Source organism: Psittacula echo (assembly GCF_963264785.1).
Source record: "Psittacula echo genome assembly, chromosome: 11".
Taxonomy (NCBI): Eukaryota; Metazoa; Chordata; class Aves; order Psittaciformes; family Psittacidae; genus Psittacula; species Psittacula echo.
Window position 1 is genome coordinate 14,400,499 of NC_137746.1, and position 21,959 is coordinate 14,422,457.

Below are 21,959 nucleotides of genomic sequence, written 5' to 3' on the forward strand. Positions count from 1 at the left end.
CCTCCCTGGCAGAGCATGAGACTCACAAAGTCCTTGCTCAGGGTAAACATTCTGACCAGCAACTGAAAACATCAGCTTTATCAGTATTATTCCCAGGCCAAAAGTCAAAACACAGCACTGCACCAGTAGAAAAATGACTGCTACTGCTAAACCAGGACAGTATCCACCCCTTATTCCATACCATTCACGTCATGCTCAGATCCCACATTTTCAATATACCCTCACTCTCATCTCAGTGCACTGTTACCTTAGTGCACAGACCAATCCCTATAAAGCTGCTGAGTCCATTCGGTCCATGATGGTGGGCTCCATCTCTTGTAACAGTCTTTCAGAGCAGGAGAGGCCCATTGCTAAGTCCACCCCTCGATCATGAGTCCATCTCTATGTTGCATCTCTGCCCTGATGGCCTGAAGTGTCATGGGCCCATCAGGCTCAAAATAATTCACCCTCCCCTGCAGCAGTTTCTGTAACTTGTCGTCGGGGACTCCACACAGCTGCCTTCCATCTCCGATGTTTCCAAAGCACTGGAGGGGCCCAGTGGATTAGATACTCGCCCATACTGTCCCACACACTGTGAAACTCATGACTGTCCAGCCTTGGGGAAAACCTCTCGGTCCCCCTGTATTGTCTAAACCCAGACAAGACCCAAACCTGACTCTGCTTAACTCTAGGGATCAGACAAAATGGCCGTGGGTAAAACACACTCTGTGTGTGTGCCAACATGGTGATCCCCATCACAATCAGCAGGCAGGTCCCAAGGGTACCCAAAAGCCATTCAAAACCGTCAGAACTCTCAAATGATGCTTCTGTACTTGTCACTGAGGCTGGTGCAGCTGCTGTGCTTGAAGGCTCTCTCACCACCAGCTTCTCTTTTTCTGAGTCCAGATCTTCCTCCTCTGCCTTGCTGGGAAATGCTGCGTGGTCTCCTGCATGCTCCTGCGGCTCAGGCTCACGGGGCTCGGCGGACGGCTGCTGGGGAATGCTCTCGGCCGCCGCGGGACTGGGCTCGGCTGTGGGGCTCGGCTCCTCTGCCGCCTCCTCCCGCTGCTCGGCAGCCGCCTCCTTCCCGGCCTCCGGCCCCGCTCCCGCCGCCCCTTGGTCCCCGGGGCCGCTCCTCCGGGCCGCCTCGGCCGCCGCCGGCTCCCGGAGCCGCTCCCCCTCAGCTCCCCGCAACCTCACAAAGACGGACGCGAGGACGAGGGCCAGGACGGTGAAGAGCAGTGGGACGGCCAGGTACAAGTCCACGGCCACGTCCATCCCGCCCTGCTGCCGGAGCCCGCCCGTATTACAAGCCATTACCGTAAAGTACAATGAAACAAGAACCTTAGCTCAAGGCCCACACTTGATAAACACTAACACAGCAAATACCTGCTCTAAGTAAGCTACAGCATACTGAAACTGTGACATCAAGAGAAACAACTTTGAGAGCCAATAAATCAGCATTGTGCTTCGGTCAGATCTGTTGTTATCTCAACCTTTCCTGCCCCACGTTGGGCGCCAAAAAGAACTGTCATGGTTTAAGCCCAGGCTGTAAATCAGAACCACGAAGTCCACTCCCCCCCCCCACCTTTCTTCCCTCCGCTCCTGGAGGGACGGGGAGGAGAATCAAAAGAATGCAGCTCCCACGGGTTGAGATAAGAACAGTTTAATAACTAAGGTATAACACAAATCACTACTGCTACCATCAATAGTAATAATGATAAAGGAAATAACAAGGAAGAGAATACAACCGCTCACCAGCCAGTACCTCACCCCCACCCTGCCATGATCCAGCCCTTCCGGGAACTCCCAGTTCTACATCCTGGGCATGACGTGCTATGGTATGGAATACCTCTTTGGCTAGTTTGGGTCAGGTGTCCTGTCCCTGCTTCCTCCCGGCTTCTCCTCCTCCCTGGCAGAGCATGAGACTCACAAAGTCCTTGCTCAGGGTAAACATTCTGACCAGCAACTGAAAACATCAGCTTTATCAGTATTATTCCCAGGCCAAAAGTCAAAACACAGCACTGCACCAGTAGAAAAAATGACTGCTACTGCTAAACCAGGACAGTAGTGCACAACATATGAGCAGTGCCTGCTACAGTTGCCCATAGCTTGCATTTTTGTTAAGCACATTTGCTGGCAGGTTTGTATAGGATGCCTTCTAGACTTTTCATACTTATCTGAATTATTAGAGCCAAACCAAATGCCTTGATAGCTACTAAGAAAGTACTTTTATTTGCCAAAGACTTCAGGTGGGAGACGTGGTTCATAATTTGCCCTAGGGACAGCCAAGAACCCAACAGAGGAGACCCTGTGCTGGGGCTGGTGCAGTTCCTGCGCTGGACGCCAAGTGCCGCTGCTGGCCAGCGCTGGGCGGGGGCTCCCACGGAGGGAGGGACCAGCGAGATGCTGCCTGGATGACATCAGCTGAGAGCCCAACCGAAACGCCCCGGCTGTACTGGCGTACGCCTTAGTTCAAAGCCTTTTCAAGGGATGTGCTGGGAATTGCTGCATCGAGAACCAGCTGGAAACATCAAGAGCACAAGGCAGAAGCGGGAAGCAGAAGGAGGGAGACAGTCTCCCTGGTCCAGCTCTGGGGAATTCGGATGCATTTCGCCGCAGGTCTGGCTCGTTGGTTGGTAAGCACCGACTTAACACCCAGAGAAAGTATTGTTTATATTTAACGGAATGATGAGGAAAACACTAACTGAAATAAATGCAGAGAGAGGAGGCCGGCTTAGCTCTCGGAAAATGAACCATAAACAGGAGCTGTACCAGCGGGATTTACAGTATAATGGAGAGCCAGCAGGTTGGGAACTATTGTTCCCGGCTTTCCTAACGTTTGCATCTAGCTGAGAGCTCAGGGCAGCCATTTTCATAGGAGAGCTGGGAATTCAAGCGCCGAGTGCTGGGGGAGAGAACGGAAACCAGTCTTGGAGCTGTCTGGGAACGAGAGGATGGGAATGTTGGTCCGTGTTTGCACGCGTCTTGGAAAACACAGGGACTCGGGGAAGCATTTGTGCTTTCGATCTGCAGGCAAGGACTCCTCTCAAGCCGGGCTGTCCTCAGAGTGTGCTGGAGGATTCCAGGGATGGGGGAAAAGCCTTTACCCAGGAGGGCAACCAAATTTGCCATGGGGTCTCTGAGATTTCGCTTGTCGGATCTGAATTCCTAGCTAGAAGACCAAGACGAAGAAACTGAAATTGCTCAGGCTGCAGAAGTGCAGCGGAATCTTCATTTAGAAACACTGTGCTCTGAAATACAGAGACATACCGGGAATTGAGCAGAGTATGTTGCAGTAGCTCTTTGCTAGTGTTAAGATGTAAATCTCAGGGTAAAGAAAAGAACCAGTTTTCCACCATTTTAAACTACCTTCTTAGGATAAAGATGTTATCACTAAAGCAAGAAAAGAGGAAGCCTACAACATTACTACTGCTCCAGGAGATAAGTAAATTCCCTGACACCTTTATGCAAATCAGAATTTTATTGTGGCTATAGTTCCTCCTTATAGTGTATCCTTAAACACAGTGTGCTGTTGTCTGGCAGTATAGGTACTTCTTTTTTCCAGTTAAACACATCCATTTTATTGTTGTGACCCAAAGGAAAATACCAGCATCCATTCAAAATCCAGTGGGGCATGGTAAATGACCCTCTTTATTTGGTATTTCTCTAAAACATGAGCTTCATTCTGTCATGGTTTAAGCCCAGCTGGTAACTCAGAACCACGCAGCCCCTCACTCACTCCTCGTCTTCCTCCCCCCTCTCCCGGAGGGATGTGAAGGAGAATCGAAAGAATGTAACTGCCACGGGCTGAGATAAGAACAGTCCAGTAACTAAGATATAACTCTAAACCACTACTCCACCACCAATAATAATAATGATAAGGGAAGTAACAAGGGAAGAGGATACAATCACTCACCACCTGCTGACCAATATCCAGCCCTACCTGAGCAGCGATCTAGCCCTTCTGGATAACTCCCCTTAGTTTATATACTGGGCATGATGTGCTGTGGTATGGAATACCCTTTTGGCTAGTCTGGGTCAGGTGTCCTATCTCTGCTTCCTCCGGGCTTCCCTTTCCCCTGGCAGAGCATGAGACTGAGAAAGTGTTTGGTTGGAGTAAACATTACTGAGCAACAACTAAAAACATCATCAGTATTATCAGTGTTGTTCCCAGGCTGAAAGTCAAGAGCACAGCACTGCACCGGCTACTAAGAAGGAGAAAAATGGCTGCTACTGCTGAACCCAGGACACAGTCTAAGAACAGCATCTTCTGATGTTCTGATGTCCTCTTACACCCTTCTACATCTGAAGTGGAAAGACACCATTCCCTTTCTGAAATTAAGTGAGTTACAATGCTGGGTTATGGCTGAGAGGGTGGGAAGTGCCTGTGGAAGCTCTTCCCAGCTTGAGTCTGTTCCAAAGATTAGGTTATGCAGAAGCAAAACTACCTTTCTGTCTCTGAGGTACCAAGAGCTGAGAAGGAGCACTGGCAAGGGCAAAAAGCAAATGGATTCCAAGTATCACAGTTACTTTTGCATGGCACGAATGAGGAGACAAGCCACATTCCAGCACATCTACTGCTGTACTTGATCTATGTTTAGTTTTACATCAAGCTTCTTTGCTGGTGAGAATAATAGCCACACAAGAGATAGATATGGACATGGACATGTCCCTGGAAGGGAAGAAAGGAAGATAGAGCTGACCTGATCTTTGATGTAAAAGTTAACCTTTTCATTTCTATTACCCCTACAATTCAAATGGGGATAAGAAGAAATCACAAAAAATGGCTACACCAGTGCAAAATCCTAATAGCTAAAAATATAGTTAAAATTCTGTAAGAGTCAACCTTGGCTACTACATTCGCCTACTGATACAGTCACGATATTTTTATTTTAAAACAAATGAAGGCATCAGCGAATTTCTAGAACTTCACCTGGTGAGTATTGCTGGAGAGTGGCAGCCCTTTTAACAAACAAAAAATAAAGCGGGAACACCTAGGAAATTAAAGGAAAGGTGTGAAGAACAAGGATATGAGGATACTTTCCTTATATACAAAAAATAAAGTGCACCAGCGGTAGATAGAGTGGGCCTTTCCCGGAGCACGTCGTTGAGTCTCTTAAGTTTCTGGTTGAACCTCTTTCGATTTACACTTGAATGGTTCTTTTAATTGCGTCATTAGATCCCGGGTCGTTGCTATTATCACCTTTAGCTCCTGCTCATTACCTTTAGGGTGCCTGGGAGTTTAACTTATGAGCTCTTCTGTTTCCTTTCCTTTTGTATTAAATATCTGTAGGCCGTGTATCCTTACACAGGGAGAGAAGTTCAGGTTTGACGTCTGAGTAGAGGAACCTTAAAGTCGTAGAAGAGAAAGGGCTGTGCACCGTCTTATGAAGACAGGCGGAGAAAGTTGGGGTTGTTCAGCCTGGAGAAGTCACCGTCGGGGAGACCTTAGAGCAGCTTCCAGAGCCTAGAGGGTCCTACAAGAAATCTGGAGAGTAGCCTTCTATAAGGGCATGTAAGGATAGGACAAGGTGTAATGGCTTTAAAGAGGGGAAATTTAGATTAGATATTAGGAAACAAATCTTCCCTGTGAAGGTGATAAGACACTGACGGAGGTTGCCCCGAGAAGCTGTGGCTGCCCTATCCCTGGCAGTGTTGATGGAGGTTGCCCAGAGAAGCTGTGGCTGCCCTGTTCCTGGCAGTTTTCAGGCAATCCAAAAGCTGCGTACTAAGAGTTCGTGGGTGTGAGCTGAGAAAGTGATACCCAGAGAATGCAGGGAGGAAGCCGGCTTCCAAGAGAGAAGAGCATTTACACTACGCCCGTTAGCTTCGTTATGGCAGGGAGCCTACACAATCAACCAGCAAGCTCTGCCCCGAATAAGGCAGAGGAAGGACTATTCCCCCTTACGACGCTGGGTGGGGATGTTGTCCACGGACCTGCAGGTTCAGCTACCCACCCCGGATTTGCAGGCACAGGGAAACAAAAGCCGTAGGAGCTACTCGGAAAGAGCTGCGCGGCTCGGAGCTAGGGTGCTCGGAGGCTTTCAAATCCCACAATCCCGGGATTCCTGACAAACACCGCTCTGCCTCGGACGCTGCTTAGAAATGCTGGGAATCACGGAGAACGGTGGATGGCTTTTCTGGAGAGCAATGGCGCGCGGGATACGGAACAGAGACAGCAAAAGGCAGGTGATCTTGTTTTTTCTGTGCGTTTGCGTGTGTCAGAGCGGGGCCGAAACCCTCCGCTATTCTCTGCCGGAGGAAATGGAGAAAGACTCCTTTGTCGCCAATATTGCAAAGGACCTGGGGGTTTCTCCGAGCCAGCTTGTGGCTCGCAATGCCCGTGTTGTATCCGAGGGGAACGAGCAGCTTTTCCGCCTTAATCAAAACACCGGAGTCCTGACGGCAAAGGAGTCTCTAGACCGAGAGGAGATCTGTCCGCAGAGGGACATCTGCACGCTCGTCTTTAAGATATTCCTTGAAAATCCGCTGCAGCTGATCCGAGGGGAGGTGGAGATTCGTGACGTGAACGACAATTCCCCCGTGTTCCCGGAGAAGGAGATGGTTTTAGAGATTCTGGAAACGACATCCCCTGGGTCCCGTTTCCCTCTGGAAAGCGCCCAAGACCAGGACGTGGGCAGTAACGGCTTGCAGAACTACAGCCTTGGATCAAATTCACATTTCTCCCTCGCTCTGGAAACAGGGGAAAATGGAATGAAATATGCTGAGCTTGTCCTACAGCAGCAGCTGGACCGCGAAGAGCAGCGAGAGATGAATTTACTTATCACGGCCACCGACGGGGGTTCGCCACCCAGGTCAGGGACGGCTCAGGTCCGGATCGTGGTGGTGGATGCCAATGACAACACGCCGGTCTTCGCTCGGGAGGTCTACGAGGTGCGCGTGGCCGAGAACAGCCCTCCGGAGCAGCTGGTGGTCAGAGTAACGGCCGCTGATCCCGACGAAGGGTCCTACGGGAAAGTGCGGTATGCCTTCACCCAGACACCAGAGCGGTCCCGGCAGCTCTTTGGGTTGAACCCCGCCACCGGGGAGATACGGGTGGCGGGCAACCTGGATTTCGAGGAAGCGAAAACCCACGAGATGGTGGTAAAAGCCACTGACGGCGGGGGGCTGTCTGCACATTGCAAAGTGAAGGTGGAGATCCTGGACATGAATGACAATGCTCCGGAGATCTCGCTCACCTCCCTCACAGCCTCCATCCCTGAGGCCGCTCTGCCCCTCACCGTGGTGGCTCTGTTCAGTGTGCAGGACCGCGACTCCGGGGACAACGGCAGGACAGAGTGCTCCATCGACGGGGACTTGCCCTTCAGTCTCACCCCGACTTTTGATGATTACTACGAACTGAGAACAAACGCGGTCCTGGACAGGGAGAGGACAGCGGAATACAACATCACCATCACAGCCACGGACTGGGGCACGACGCGGCTCAGCTCCCAGAAAAACCTCTTTGTGCAGATATCGGACGTGAACGACAATTCCCCAGAGTTCACCCAGGAGGTTTACACCATGTGGGTCACGGAGAACAACAGCCCCATGCTCCGGATAGGCAGCGTGAATGCCACGGACGCCGACGCGGGAAGCAATGCCCGCATAAACTACGCGCTGGTGCAGCAGGAAGGCAAGGAGAAGCCCGTCGTGTCGGTCAACTCTGAAAATGGGGATGTTTACATCCTCCGCCCGATGGACTACGAGGTGGTGCGCGCCTTCGAGGTGGCAGTACGAGCTACCGACGGCGGCTCGCCGCCGCTCAGCGCCCAGACGGTGCTGCGGGTGGTAGTGCGGGATGAGAACGACAACGCACCCGTCGTGCTGCACCCACCTCGCGAGAGCAGTGCAGCGACGGGTGAGCTGGTGCCGCGCTGGGCTCAGGCGGGCTACCTGGTGGCCAAGGTGGTGGCGGTGGATGCGGACGTGGGGCAGAACGCGTGGCTATCATACGAGCTGGCAAAGGCAACGGAGCCGGGGCTGTTCCGCGTGGGGCTGCATAGCGGCGAGGTGAGCACGGTGCGGGACGTGTTGGAGAGGGATGCGTCCCGGCAGAGGCTGGTCGTGCTGGTGCGGGACCAGGGACAGCCGCCTCGCTCCGCCACCGCCACCCTCGGCATCACCCTCGTGGACGGCTTCTCCGAAGCCCATCTGCGAGTGAGCGAGGAGGTACTAGCCTCTGAGCCCGACGAGACGCTGACCCTGTACCTCATTGCCTCCCTGGCCTGCGTGTCGGCGCTGTTCCTGGTCACCGCGGTGGCCGCCGTGGCCGTGAAGGTGCGGCGGGCCAGGCAGAGTGAGGCGGAGTCCTTGCCCACGTTTCCGAAGGCTGCCACAGATAGCAACGCGGGCTCCCTGCCCCGCAGCTACCTGTACGACGTCTGCTTCGCCACCGGGACCGTCAACAGCGAGTTTCGGTTCTTAAGGCCCCTCTTTCCCTGCTTCCCTGCTGGGCTCCCCGCCGGCCAGGGAGAACAGCGGAGCTCGGTGTGCTCGCAAGACCCGGCTGTCCCCGAAGAGGGCGGCGACTGGTCTGCACAGGTGAGGGACCTGGTGACGCCGAGACGGCGGGGGGAGCGGGGAGGAAGCAGCGCGGCGGCAGAGTGTGAGGGTATCACCCCTGGCAGTAAGGACTATCGATGTTAAGGAGCTAATGCTCCCCAGGTGTTGAACAACCACTCCTCTCCGCCCCTAGCTCTGTGCTCTGAGCATTAGTGTTAGATCAAGTCTGGTGGGCTTGATCTGTGGGCTTACAGAGGGGACAGCTGGGCCATGAGAATATGAGACGTAGAGGTATAGAATCGTGACCCTCACAGTGGGTCCTGTCCACGCACTGTGTAGAGCCGGTACGGACCCAGAGCAAGAAGGACACACCTCCTAGAAACACGTCCGGTAGCACAGGGAATGCAGTGATCCTGTCCGGAGTCAACCAGGACTGCGGGGACAACGGTGCGAAGGGGTATCACGCAGCTAATTATGTCCCCTGCACTGCTGTTAGGAGCTGGTGCTCCGCGTTGCCAAGCGCTGTTCACCAGGGTGGTGGCAATGCCGAACTTGGGCTGTCTGATAAGCTGCTGGAGGCCACGGAGGTGGGGACCTCTTGTGGCTTGCACCAATAGTATTGTCCAGAAAAGTATGGTTATCTGGACTTTACAACGCAACCTCACAGTCTTATCCTGACCTCGCGGATGCTGTCAGACATTACCAGCTGTCAATGTTGCTGGGAACTCAGAGTGAGTCATGTCTGAGGCATCCATTAACCTTCGGCTGTTCAAAGAGCTTAGGGGAGATAAGAGATGATCATTAAAGCAGTTCCTTCTCACTCTCCCATGAAGCCCAAGTCCCCTCTAAATATAGGGTTACTAGTTTCTGGGGATCCATGTAGCACTTCACAATGGTCCAGAGCATGAACATATACGAGGCTGAGGACCTCATATATGTTTAAAGACCCACAAACCCCTTAAATTTTGTTTACAGTCACATTTTCATATATCATAACCACAGATGACTTACTGCTGGTTCTCAGGACCTGTTGCAGTAGCCTCAGGGGAGACCAGGACTCACCTTGATACAGCAACATTAAACCACATTTACTGTTAGTGAGAAAATGTTTTTTATTCTGGGCTCTTACCATCTTAAATTACTTCCTCAGACTCATAAAGGTTTGCATTTGTCATATCCACAGTGGAGGATGCTTTCTTGCGTTAGATTTTCCCTGTTCAGGTCAGAGACCCACCACCAAGTCCAAATTCCTCTTTGGCTCTGGGTAGAGAAGTGTGGTGTCATACATGCAGTGGTGTAAGACATGCCCTTGAGTTTCTCTCTGCTGTCTGCTTACCTTCAAAGCCCAAATGATAACCTCCCCTCTGTTCTCTGCAGGGCATTGCTCCCCTCCCCGAAGGTATGGGTCCCAGCCCTGCAGAAGCAGCCTACACTGCGAACAGGGGGATGGAGCTAAATGTCAGTTCTGATCAAAACGCTTGGCTCACCCAGTAGTAAGTGAAGAGAAAGACAAGCATGCCTGTCCTCACTGATGAACGTCCTCAGAAGGAAAAGGGAACAGAGACTAAACACACCAAAAAGTACCAGGGAGGTACAAAGCTTCCCTGTGTGAGCAAAACCACTTTTCTCTTGAGCAGTTTTTTATTCATGTAGGTATTTTGTAATTGTGATATGGATGAAGGAGGAGAACTGTAACATATGTTGATTACACCGAAACGATGTATGATTGTGAGAGTGCTACTGCTTCTAAACGGTAAGGGAAATATTGAACACTGGAGGCAGGTCTTCAAGATAACTTTTTCCCACATCATCTTTTCTTTTTTGTTGTTTGTTTGTTTCTTTCTTATGGAGAGAACTCTTTAACCATGTCTTAAATTTCTTCAGCCTGTTCAATACCAGGCCAAGCAGATACTAAGCAAAATGGAGTGGTGCTTGCAAAGAAATTCCTTAGTAGCAAGCCGAAGCCGGTTACATTAGAAACAGCTGATACTGACACACTTTGCATATGTGACCAGAAACTTACAGGTTCTCCGTATTGTAAAGAGTAGGATTTAAGCAATATATTCAGTTTTATTTTCCATAAAGTAAGGTTGAAATTAACATTTCATCGAGTAGAAAGTAGTAGAGAATTAAACGTACCACTTGTGGGTTTACAGTAAAATAAACTAAACAGTTTACAATTAACTTAAGCCGCAGTAGAATATAGGGCGTCAAGAAGCTTTCTGTTTTCATTTCTTTTCATTAATCGGTATTGATCTATAAGGTAATGTGATATCTCCTGTAACTTATTTTTAAAAATCAAATGCCTGATAACAGAAAACAAAACCTACTCCCACCTCCCTCGGGTGAGTGTGCTTTCTCGAAGAGCATTTGTCACAATCATCGCCGAGAAAACAGCTGCCCCAAAGAGCAGGATTTCGGGAATAAATCCGTGGACATTGTGAAGGGGAAATCAGCAGGCCGTTCTCAGAAGCTGGAGCAAGGTTCCAAGAAGCTGTGTAAAATCTCGGTATTAGAAAATAGGTCCCAGGATATCTTAGTGATGGTGGTGCCTGCTAACGATTTAGACACAGAAATGAACGGGAAAAAGCCGTCTCACCGAACACCGTGGCCTTCGTCAGTGTGAGGGGCGGGACCAGCACTGAGCAAAAACGAGCGGGCTCGGACTACCTTGGGCCGCCTGAGCGCCACGGACGCCGAGGCGAGAAACAATGCCTGTATGAGTTACGCGATGGAGCCGGCGCCGCGTGGAGCCCTCGCAGCGGTATCATTCCTGTTGTGGACACGGAGAGGGGAAACGTGCAGGCGTGCGCTGGACTAAGAGAAAGTGCACGCCTACAAGGTGATATCGGGCGATGCCACGCATTTGGATTGCTCATTCAAGTGCGAGATGAGAACACCAATGTTCCAGTCGCGCTGCACTTCAACCTTGACAGGAGGCGGGCTACCTGGTTGCCAACGTGATGGCGGTGGACGCGGAAGCGGGGTAGAATGCGTGGTTGACGTACGAGCTGTTCCGCGATGGGCTTGCACAGCAGCGAGGTGCGCACGGCACGGGCCGTGTCGGAGAGGGACGCGAACCGGCAGTGACTGGCAGTGCTGGTGCGAGAATAGGGGCAAACGCAGCGCTCCACCACCACTGTATTCGGTATAACGTTTGTTGACAGCTTTTCCGACACGTCCTTCAAGCTGTCTCCTGTTTCTGCGAGTCAGAAGAGCAGATGCCCAGGTGGCCGAGGAGGACCCAATCAGAACCGGTGCCATCGCTCTTCCTCCTGCGCGACCTCGGCTTTAAGGCGGCCAGGCTATGCACGCCTCGCTTCCGAGACCTTGACAGCCGCGGGCTTTGGGCAGCGGGGAAAGCCGCGAGGCAGCTGCCGGCAATGCCCAGGCGCTCTGGATGCAGCGGCGGCCACGCGGGACTCTCTGCAATGCGTACGCGCGTCCTGCCGCGGGGCCCCAAAGTGGACGAGCGCCCGGCAGCCGGGCACGGATCCGTGTGCCGGGGCTAACAGATAGAGAAGGAAGCGGGCGGTAGCGGGCGCAGTCCCACATCGGGCCGCAGGGTGGAGCTGCCGGCCAAGGCGATGCAGAGCGGCTGCGAAAGGGGAGGTGGCTGAGCCCAACCTAGCTTTACCCAGCCAAACGCAATCGAGCCGAATTCATCGCAGCAGAAACGAGCTGGGCAGCGGAGGTAACCAGAACCCTGTGCCACCCGCTGCCGGGACACGGCGGCCGCGCTACGGGCAGCAAGCCGGACTCGGGGAGAGGAAGGGCGCATGCCCGCCGTTCCGACGCGTTGCTACCGGGCGCCACTTAACCGCAGACGACTGCGTGGGCGATCCCCGACACGGAGGCTGTCCGCCGCCCCACCATGGCGACCGTAAGGCAAGTGCTCTGTCTCTGTGCTTTCTTCTCCCTGCCGCACGCTCGCGCCGAGCCCATCCGCTACTCCGTAGCCGAGGAGAGAGAGAGCGGCTCCGTGGTAGCCAACGTGGCGGAGGACGCGGGGCTGGCCCCGGCGCAGCTCTCGGCTCGCCGCGCCCGCCTGCTCTCGGAGGACGGCCGGCAGCACTTTCGCTTAGACCCGGGCACCGGCCGCCTCGTGGTGGCCGAGAGGCTGGACCGCGAGGAGCTGTGCGGACAGTCCGCTAGCTGCACGCTGGCCTTCGAGCTCCTGCTGGCAAACCCCGTGCAGTTCTTTCGGGTGGAGGTGGCCGTGGAGGACATCAATGACCACGCGCCCGTTTTCCCGGAGGAACAGGTCACCATTAAAATCCCAGAAACGAGCAACCTGGCCTCTCGTTTCCCTCTGCAGGGGGCTTGGGACCTGGATGTTGGCAGCAACAGCATCCAGGCTTATAGCATCGCTCCCGAAAATGAGTACTTTAGTGTTGAATTTGGGAGTCAGTCTCAGGATGCTAAATATATTGAACTGGTCCTGGAAAAGCCACTCGACAGGGAGGAGCAGGCAGATTTGGGTTTCAGTCTCATTGCCGTGGATGGGGGCTCTCCACCTAGGAGTGGGACCACACAAATCCATGTTGTCGTTCTAGATGTAAATGACAACGCTCCTGTATTCACACAGAAGGTTTTCATCGCACAGGTTTTGGAAAATGCCCCAGAGGGTTCTGTTGTTCTCAGAGTAGTGGCAACTGATCGTGATACAGGAGTTAATGGGGACATATCCTATCAGTTCAGCCAAGCAGGAGGCCAGAGCCACTCAGCATTTGAGATAGACCCCATGAGTGGTGAAATTAAACTCACAAAGTCTCTGGACTTTGAGGCAGCAGAGAATCATGAGCTCAGTGTTCAGGCCACAGATGGTGGGGGCCTCACAGCAATTTGCAGAGTGTTGGTAGAGGTGGTGGATGTGAATGACAATGCACCAGAGCTGGTGATCAGTTCCTTCAGCAGCCCCATCCCTGAGAATGCATTGCCTGGGACAGTGGTTGCCCTGTTTACTGTCAGGGACCGAGATGCTGGTGCCAATGGGAAGATCTCTTGTGCCCTTGAGGACCAGCTGTCATTCTCCCTGCGGCCCGCCTACAAGAATTACTATGAGCTTGTGACCATCAGTGCACTGGACCGAGAGGAGACGGCACGGTACATCCTCACAGTCACAGCAGCAGATGCAGGATCACCTCCTCTCACAACCACCCAGACCTTCACAGTGGACATCTCTGATGTGAATGACAATGCACCTGTGTTCAACCAGACATCGTACACCATGTATGTGCATGAGAACAATGTTCCCACTGTGCTTGTTGGGGCTGTCAGTGCTACAGATTCTGACGTTGGGCCCAATGGCAAGGTGACCTATTCTCTGGTCCCAGCTCACCCTACAGAGCAGCCTCCCTGCTCCTGCATCTCTGTGAACTCTGAGAATGGGGATGTGTTTGTGCTGCGGCCATTAGACTACGAGCAAGTGAAGCAGATCGAGGTTTTGGTGAGTGCCTCTGATGCGGGGTCACCTCCCCTCAGTGCCAGTGTCACTGTCTACATTTCTGTGGTGGATGAGAATGACAATGCTCCACTGGTGTTGTACCCCTCGCAGGACAGCAGCTCTCCATCCAGTGAGCTGGTTCCCATTTCAGCTGAGGCAGGCTACCTCATCACTAAAGTGGTGGCTGTTGATGCTGACTCAGGGCAGAACTCATGGCTTTCGTACCACCTGCTGAGGGCTACTGATCCTGGACTGTTTGCAGTGGGTGCCCAGAGTGGGGAGGTGCGACTGAGGAGATCAGTGACAGAGAGAGATGCTGTGAAGCAGAAGCTTGTCATACTGGTGCGAGACAATGGTCAACCTCCTCTGTCAGCCACTGCAGCACTGAGCGCACTCCTGCTCAGTGACTTCTCTGATGTCAGGCTACCACACAGCAGCCTGATCACTGAGCAGGATGAAAGTGCCTCGTTGACAATCTATTTAATAATTTCCTTGGTCTTTGTCTCACTCCTCTTCCTCGTGTCCACAGCAGCCTTCGTCATTCACAAGGTGTGCAAGAGAAAGGAGCTGAAGGATGGGCATGTGCTTTATGGTGGCAACAACTTGCAGAGCAGCCTGGCTGATGCAGGGACCCTGCCCCACGCTTATTGCTATGAGATCAGCCTCACAACGGGCTCGGGCAACAGCGAGTTCAAGTTCTTGAAGCCCATCCTCCCCAGCCTGCCACCACAGCTTCATGCCACAGGTGGGGGTACCAACAATGAGGAAGATTTCCCCTGTGGCACTGTCAGTGCAGAGGACATGGCACCAGACAACCCTGGGATGCTCTCTGTGGAACAGTTCAATAGTCTTTCCTTTAACTAGCATGGTGTTGGCAGAGACAGAGGTTTCACGTCTCATGACAGGAAAGAATTCCAGCTCAGACATGTGGCAATGTTGCCTCCAGAGTTAATCTGCATTTGCAATTGTCATAATTAATTTCTCTCAAAGAAAATGTGAGAAAAAATATTCACTTCTTCTACAACAAAACTAACAAAACCTAACAAAACAAACTAAAGCTCCCTCACTCAGGAAATAGATTGCTCTAGCTCTGTTACAGCCATTTCTTAAATATTTTGAGGTTGAGATTTGTTCCAGGAGCTGAGTTAATTTTTGTCTCAGTTGCTGACAGGCAGGACTATGGACTAAGTCCTTCGTGCTGTAATGCAATGACACAGTCGGGCAGACAAACTACAACCTCACTGAAACGCATTTCTTTTTCCTCTGGAGCTTCACAGAGTTTCTTATTCAGCCAGGCTGGTCTTCTGCCGCAAAAGCTTGACTTTCGACACATGGAATTACCTTCTTATAGACTATAATCAGAGTTGTGAGAACATGCTCCTTGCCTGGGTTAGGTTGTAAGGAAACTGCACAAGTTGATTCAAGGGACTTTTTCTGAAGGTGGAATTGAGATGAAATCAGAAAAGAGACTTTGGGTTTGGCCTTGTTATTGTTGTTTCTGAATACAAAGGTTTCTTGATGGGAGTGGAAAGATGTACTATTATGATTTTCTGTGGTTTTTTATTAGACAATTGCATTCTCCTTTTTGCCTTTTCTTCTTCTTCTCTTTGAACTCTGAGTATTGTATTGTATCTTCCTTTTAAGAAGGATTCTCTCACCCCTGTATAATAGTGGACTGTTTGAATGAAGGCAGCGTGGCATAGGATATTTGGAAGCCCTCATGGTGTGTTGTGTTGCAGTTATAAACTGTGCTGTTGTAATGTGACAGACTCTTATGTGTGAAAGCAAAATAAAGGGAACATCCAAATGCTTTGTGTGGAGTGATTTGTCATTGTAGAGGTGTTCTTTCTGGAAAAGCTTTCTCCTAGATTCCAAAGAGCCAGGGATATTTTTCACATGTCCCTTGTCTGAGGTAAGGTTGAGTGGGTACAATACTTGAGCTGGGAGCTGTTGCTGGCAGAACCTTTAGGAAAGTTGTAAGGAGCAGGGAATTGCTCTCAAGCCTCTACGGTTCTCCTTGGTACTGACTGTCTTGCTATGATGGGGCACAGTTATATGCAGATTAGGGTGACCTGTCCTCTACCTTCCTAGAGACCCTGGGTCTGCCTTGGTGTCTGCAAAGCAGGGAGGTGGGGAGAGTGACCTGTCCTGACCGCTCCAGCTGCAGATGGCAACTGTAAGGCTTTTCAGAACAAAGTGTTTGTGACACTAAAGTTGTAGGAGTTTCGAAGATGGATGGCACAAAGATGTCATCCCTGTTCTTTTGGAAGTGTTCTGGGCAGCACCAAGAGGTGAGCATTTGGTGAGAAAAACCAGCAACCAGGCAGAGGCTTCTCTCCGCAAATGTCTCATTCTTCACTGGCAAGTGCTCCAGCCTCATCACCCAAGCCACAGATGGCGAATCGTGGACTGGGAGAGTGATGACAGCTCACTGTAGAGAAGATCAGGTTTGAGACAATATAAAGAACATGAAGATGCAGGAATGCACGGGACCTGAAGAGATGTAAGTGGCCAAGATATTATCCATCATGTTCCAGAAGTCATGTCAGCCAGAATAAGTTCCCAGTGACAGAAAAATGGGAAACATAACCCCCGTATCTACAAAGAGAGAAAGAACCAGGGAACTACAGGCTGATCAGTCTCACCTTACAGCTCAGCAAGATCATGGACCAGATCTCCCTGGAATGCATGTGAAGGCTCATGGAACGTAAGGATGTGATTGGTGCCTGCCGACGTGGCCTCACTAACATCCTTGAGCAATTTGATGGCCTTCCACAATGGGGTTATGGCATTGTTCCATAAGGGAAGACGGAATGCTGCCATCTACTTGGACTTGGGCAAAGACTTGACTCTGTCCCGAATTACACCCTTCTCCTTAAACTGGAGAAGTATTTATATGATGGATTTACTTGGAATGGATATGGGTGTGGAATTGGAAGGAGGATGGCACTCAAAGATTTGTGGTTAATGGCTCTATGTCCAAGCGGCATGTGGTGTTGGTTGATGCAAAGCTAAATGTGACCTGGCAAGGCATGCGTCCAGATCTTAGGCTGACTACAGACATTAGAATGACATAGTTCTGCTGGAGTGAATCCACAGGAGCATCATGAAGATGATCAGATGAGTGGAGCACTGGTCCTATGAGAAAAGTGTGAGAGAGTTGAGGTTGTTCAGCCTGGAGAAGTGAGGGTTCAAGGTGGCTTTAGAGCTGATTTCCAAAAGGAGGAGTACAACGGCATCTAGTGATTGGACAACTGGTAATGGCTTTAAATTGAAAGAGGGTAGGTAAAGATTAGATTTTAGGAAGATGTTCTTCCCTGTGAGGCTGGTGATGGACTGGAGCAAGTGGTTTGATGTCACATCCATTGGTGTTTGGATGGGGCTTTGAGCAACCTCAATAAGCAGAATGTGTCACTGGCCATGGCAGAGGGTTGGAACTAGATGAGCTTTAATGTCCCTACCAAGCCAAACCATTCACAGATTTCTTCATTCTATGAAATGCAGAAGACTACATATGTACCTTCTAGAAGGCCCTGATGTAAAGATAAGCACTGAGCAAAGGCTCTGCTATCCAGTCAACTTGAGCAGAAACCTAGAATCATCTGAGATGGAATAAGTCCTTGATACCATCGAGTCCAACTGTTACTTAACACTGCCAAAGGCACCACAAAACCATGTCCAAAAGTGACATGTCCAGGGATGGTGACACCACCACTTTCCTAGGAAGCCTGTGCCAACACTTGACAGCCCTTTTAGTGAAGAAGTGTCTCCCAACATCCAATCTAGACCTTCCTGACACAAATTGAGGCTGTTGTCTCACATTCTGTCATTTCTTACTTGCAAGGACTGTTCGCATCCTTATTACAATCTCCTGTTAGGCACAGGCCTTGGCTGTTATCTGCTGTGTTCTGTTGCACAAATCCTTTGGTGGAAGAAGAAATTCAACTCATAGTAAGTAAGGAACCTGCAGGCAGCACCCACTTGCTACTGGCGAGAAAGCCACCAGCAAGCAATCAGTCTCCATAGGAACTTTTTTTACCTGGGACAGTGGAAATGAATACAAACTGCCTTCTGGCAGGAAAACTCTAAATAGGCTTGAAAAGCTGACACAGGGGTACTCCCTCTTTTCCCTGAGTGGGGTCTATCTGGCAAGCAGTGCATGTCTGCAGTCCTGCTTGAAGCTACTCTGCTCAAGGTTCTCCACATAAAGGGGATGTAGGATTATGTATGCTAATCTCCTCTAATAGTGACAGCTGTTACAAACGGAGTTGTGAAAGACATTTGGGAAAGTCGATGTGACTGTCCTCCGGGAATCACAAGGAATCAGCACCTCCAGGTGTAAAACTGCTGCTTCGCGGATCGTTCCAGCTGAATGGGCCAGGTGTCTGATGCAGTGCTTAAGTAGAGGTTATTATCATGGCTTTTACAGAGAGGATGAAAGCCTCTTTCTAGCACTGAGAACCTGCATGTATTGCTTTCCCCGCAGGCTCTTCGGAGGCGCCCTTTAACAATCATTGCAATGGGCAGAAGCGGTCAGAGAGAAAATCACGGTCGCAGGCAGATCCCATGCCGCTGCAAGCACCACCACTCTCGGCATCGCCCCTTTGGATGGATTCGCCGCCAGAGGAGGTCTCCGACCTCGGCTTTGCGGCGGCTAGTCTTGCACGGCTCGTTTCCGGGACCTCACCGGCGGCGGGCTTTGGGCAGCAGAGGCACCGAGGAGGCATCTGCCGGCGACCCGCAAGAGTCCGACAGCCGCCTATGGTAGCACGGGATCGTGGGAAAAAGCCGACTGCGCGGTTAGCGGGCACGGGCTGGCGCAGATCCGCCTCTGGCCGCAAAGTGGTGCTGCTGGCCAAGGCGACGCATAGCGGCTTTGGGAGGGGAGGCGGCTGAGCCCACACTGACTCTGCCCTGCAAAGCCGAGTAGAACCCAACCCAGTGGAGCAGAGTCACGAAGCGGTGGCAAGCGGTGTCCCGTTCCACCCGCTGCCGGGACACGGCGGCCGCTCTCCGGACCGCCAGCCGGACTCGGGGAGAGGAGAGGAGTTCGCTCACCGACCCGTCGCTCTGCTGCCGGTCGCCTCTTACCGTGAAGGACTGCGCGGGTGATCCCCGACACGGAGGCTGTCCGCCGCCGCGCCATGGCGACCGCAAGGCAAGTGCTCTGTCTCTGTGCTTTCCTCTCCCTGCCGCACGCTCGCGCCGAGCCCATCCGCTACTCCGTAGCCGAGGAGAGAGAGAGCGGCTCCGTGGTAGCCAACGTGGCGGAGGACGCGGGGCTGGCCCCGGCGCAGCTCTCGGCTCGCCGCGCCCGCCTGCTCTCGGAGGACGGCCGGCAGCACTTTCGCTTAGACCCGGGCACCGGCCGCCTCGTGGTGGCCGAGAGGCTGAATCGCGAGGAGCTGTGCGGACAGTCCGCTAGCTGCACGCTGGCCTTCGAGCTCCTGCTGGCAAACCCCGTGCAGTTCTTTCGGGTGGAGGTGGCCGTGGAGGACATCAATGACCACGCGCCCGTTTTCCCGGAGGAACGGGTCACCATTAAAATCCCAGAAACGAGCAACCTGGCCTCTCGTTTCCCTCTGCAGGGGGCTCGGGACCTGGATGTTGGCAGCAACAGCATCCAGGCTTATAGCATTGCTCCCGAAAATGAGTACTTTAGTGTTGACTTTGGGAGTCAGATTCAGGGCAAGAAGTATATTGAACTGGTCCTGGAAAAAACCCTCGACAGAGAGGAACAATCAGAGATGGATTTCAATCTCATTGCCATAGATGGAGGCTCTCCACCCAGGAGTGGGACCACCCAAATCCACGTTGTCATTCTAGATGTAAATGACAACGCTCCCATCTTCTCACAGGAGAATTATGTTGGGCAGGTTTTGGAAAATGCCCCAGAGGGCTCTGTGATTCTCAGAGTAGTGGCAGCCGATCAGGATGCAGGAGTTAATGGGCACCTTTCCTATCAATTCAGCCAAGCAGGAGACCAGAGCCACTCAGCTTTTGTGATTGACCCTGTGAGTGGTGAAATTAAACTCACAAAGTCTCTGGACTTTGAGGCAGCAGAGAATCATGAGCTCAGTGTTCAGGCCACAGATGGTGGGGGCCTCACAGCAATTTGCAGAGTGTTGGTAGAGGTGGTGGATGTGAATGACAATGCACCAGAGCTGGTGATCAGTTCCTTCAGCAGCCCCATCCCTGAGAATGCATTGCCTGGGACAGTGGTTGCCCTGTTTACTGTCAGGGACCGAGATGCTGGTGCCAATGGGAAGATCTCTTGTGCCCTTGAGGACCAGCTGTCATTCTCCCTGCGGCCCGCCTACAAGAATTACTATGAGCTTGTGACCATCAGTGCACTGGACCGAGAGGAGACGGCACGGTACATCCTCACAGTCACAGCAGCAGATGCAGGATCACCTCCTCTCACAACCACCCAGACCTTCACAGTGGACATCTCTGATGTGAATGACAATGCACCTGTGTTCAACCAGACATCGTACACCATGTATGTGCATGAGAACAATGTTCCCACTGTGCTCGTTGGAGCCATCATTGCTGCAGATGCTGATGTGGGGCCCAATGGCAAGGTGACCTATTCCCTGGTCCCAGCCCACCCTACAGAGCAGCCTCCCTGCTCCTGCATCTCTGTGAACTCTGAGAATGGGGATGTGTTTGTGCTGCGGCCATTGGACTACGAGCAAGTGAAACAGATCGAGGTTTTGGTGAGTGCCTCTGATGCGGGGTCACCTCCCCTCAGTGCCAGTGTCACTGTCTACATTTCTGTGGTGGATGAGAATGACAATGCTCCACTGGTGCTGTACCCCTCGCAGGACAGCAGCTCTCCATCCAGTGAGCTGGTTCCCATTTCAGCTGAGGCAGGCTACCTCATCACTAAAGTGGTGGCTGTTGATGCTGACTCAGGGCAGAACTCATGGCTTTCGTACCACCTGCTGAGGGCTACTGATCCTGGACTGTTTGCAGTGGGTGCCCAGAGTGGGGAGGTGCGACTGAGGAGATCAGTGACAGAGAGAGATGCTGTGAAGCAGAAGCTTGTCATACTGGTGCGAGACAATGGTCAACCTCCTCTGTCAGCCACTGCAGCACTGAGCGCACTCCTGCTCAGTGACTTCTCTGATGTCAGGCTACCACACAGCAGCCTGACCACTGAGCAGGATGAAAGTGCCTCGTTGACAATCTATTTAATAATTTCCTTGGTCTTTGTCTCACTCCTCTTCCTCGTGTCCACAGCAGCCTTCGTCATTCACAAGGTGTGCAAGAGAAAGGAGCTGAAGGATGAGCATGTGCTTTATGGTGCCAGCAACTTGCAGAGCGGCCTGGTTGATGCAGCTGCTGCAGGGACCCTGCCCCACGCTTATTGCTATGAGATCAGCCTCACAACGGGCTCGGGCAACAGCGAGTTCAAGTTCTTGAAGCCCATCCTCCCCAGCCTGCCACCACAGCTTCATGCCACAGGTGGGGGTACCAACAATGAGGAAGATTTCCCCTGTGGCACTGTCAGTGCAGAGGACATGGCACCAGACAACCCTGGGATGCTCTCTGTGGAACAGTTCAATAGTCTTTCCTTTAACTAGCATGGTGTTGGCAGAGACAGAGGTTTCACGTCTCATGACAGGAAAGAATTCCAGCTCAGACATGTGGCAATGTTACCTCCAGAGTTAATCTGCATTTGCAATTGTCATAATTAATTTCTCTCAAAGAAAATGTGAGAAAAAATATTCACTTCTTCTACAACAAAACTAACAAAACCTAACAAAACAAACTAAAGCTCCCTCACTCAGGAAATAGATTGTTCTAGCTCTGTTACAGCCATTTCTTAAATATTTTGAGGTTGAGATTTGTTCCAGGAGCTTAGTTAATTTTTTGTCTCAGTTGCTGACAGGCAGGACTATGGACTAAGTCCTTTGTGCTGTAATGCAATGACACAGTCGGGCAGACAAACTACAACCTCACTGAAATGCAGGAGTTATGGAAAGCAAGGATGTTGCGGGTACTGTGTAACAATGTGGTG

General features: G+C 51.8%; 1 protein-coding gene across 1 annotated transcript; it reads left to right on the forward strand.

Moving 5' to 3' along the window:
• Positions 1-6,087: 6,087 nt before the first annotated feature.
• LOC308225788 (uncharacterized protein) lies at positions 6,088-21,522 on the forward strand (the record flags this gene model as incomplete). The annotated part of the gene is made up of 9 exons (XM_080626932.1): positions 6,088-8,526; positions 9,865-9,980; positions 11,109-11,447; positions 11,523-11,573; positions 11,655-11,922; positions 12,314-14,796; positions 15,250-15,299; positions 18,420-18,798; positions 19,032-21,522. 9 exons carry the CDS (start codon positions 6,088-6,090, stop codon positions 21,520-21,522), a joined length of 8,616 nt encoding a protein of 2,871 aa, XP_080483058.1.
• Between the last annotated feature and the right edge of the window lie 437 nt (positions 21,523-21,959).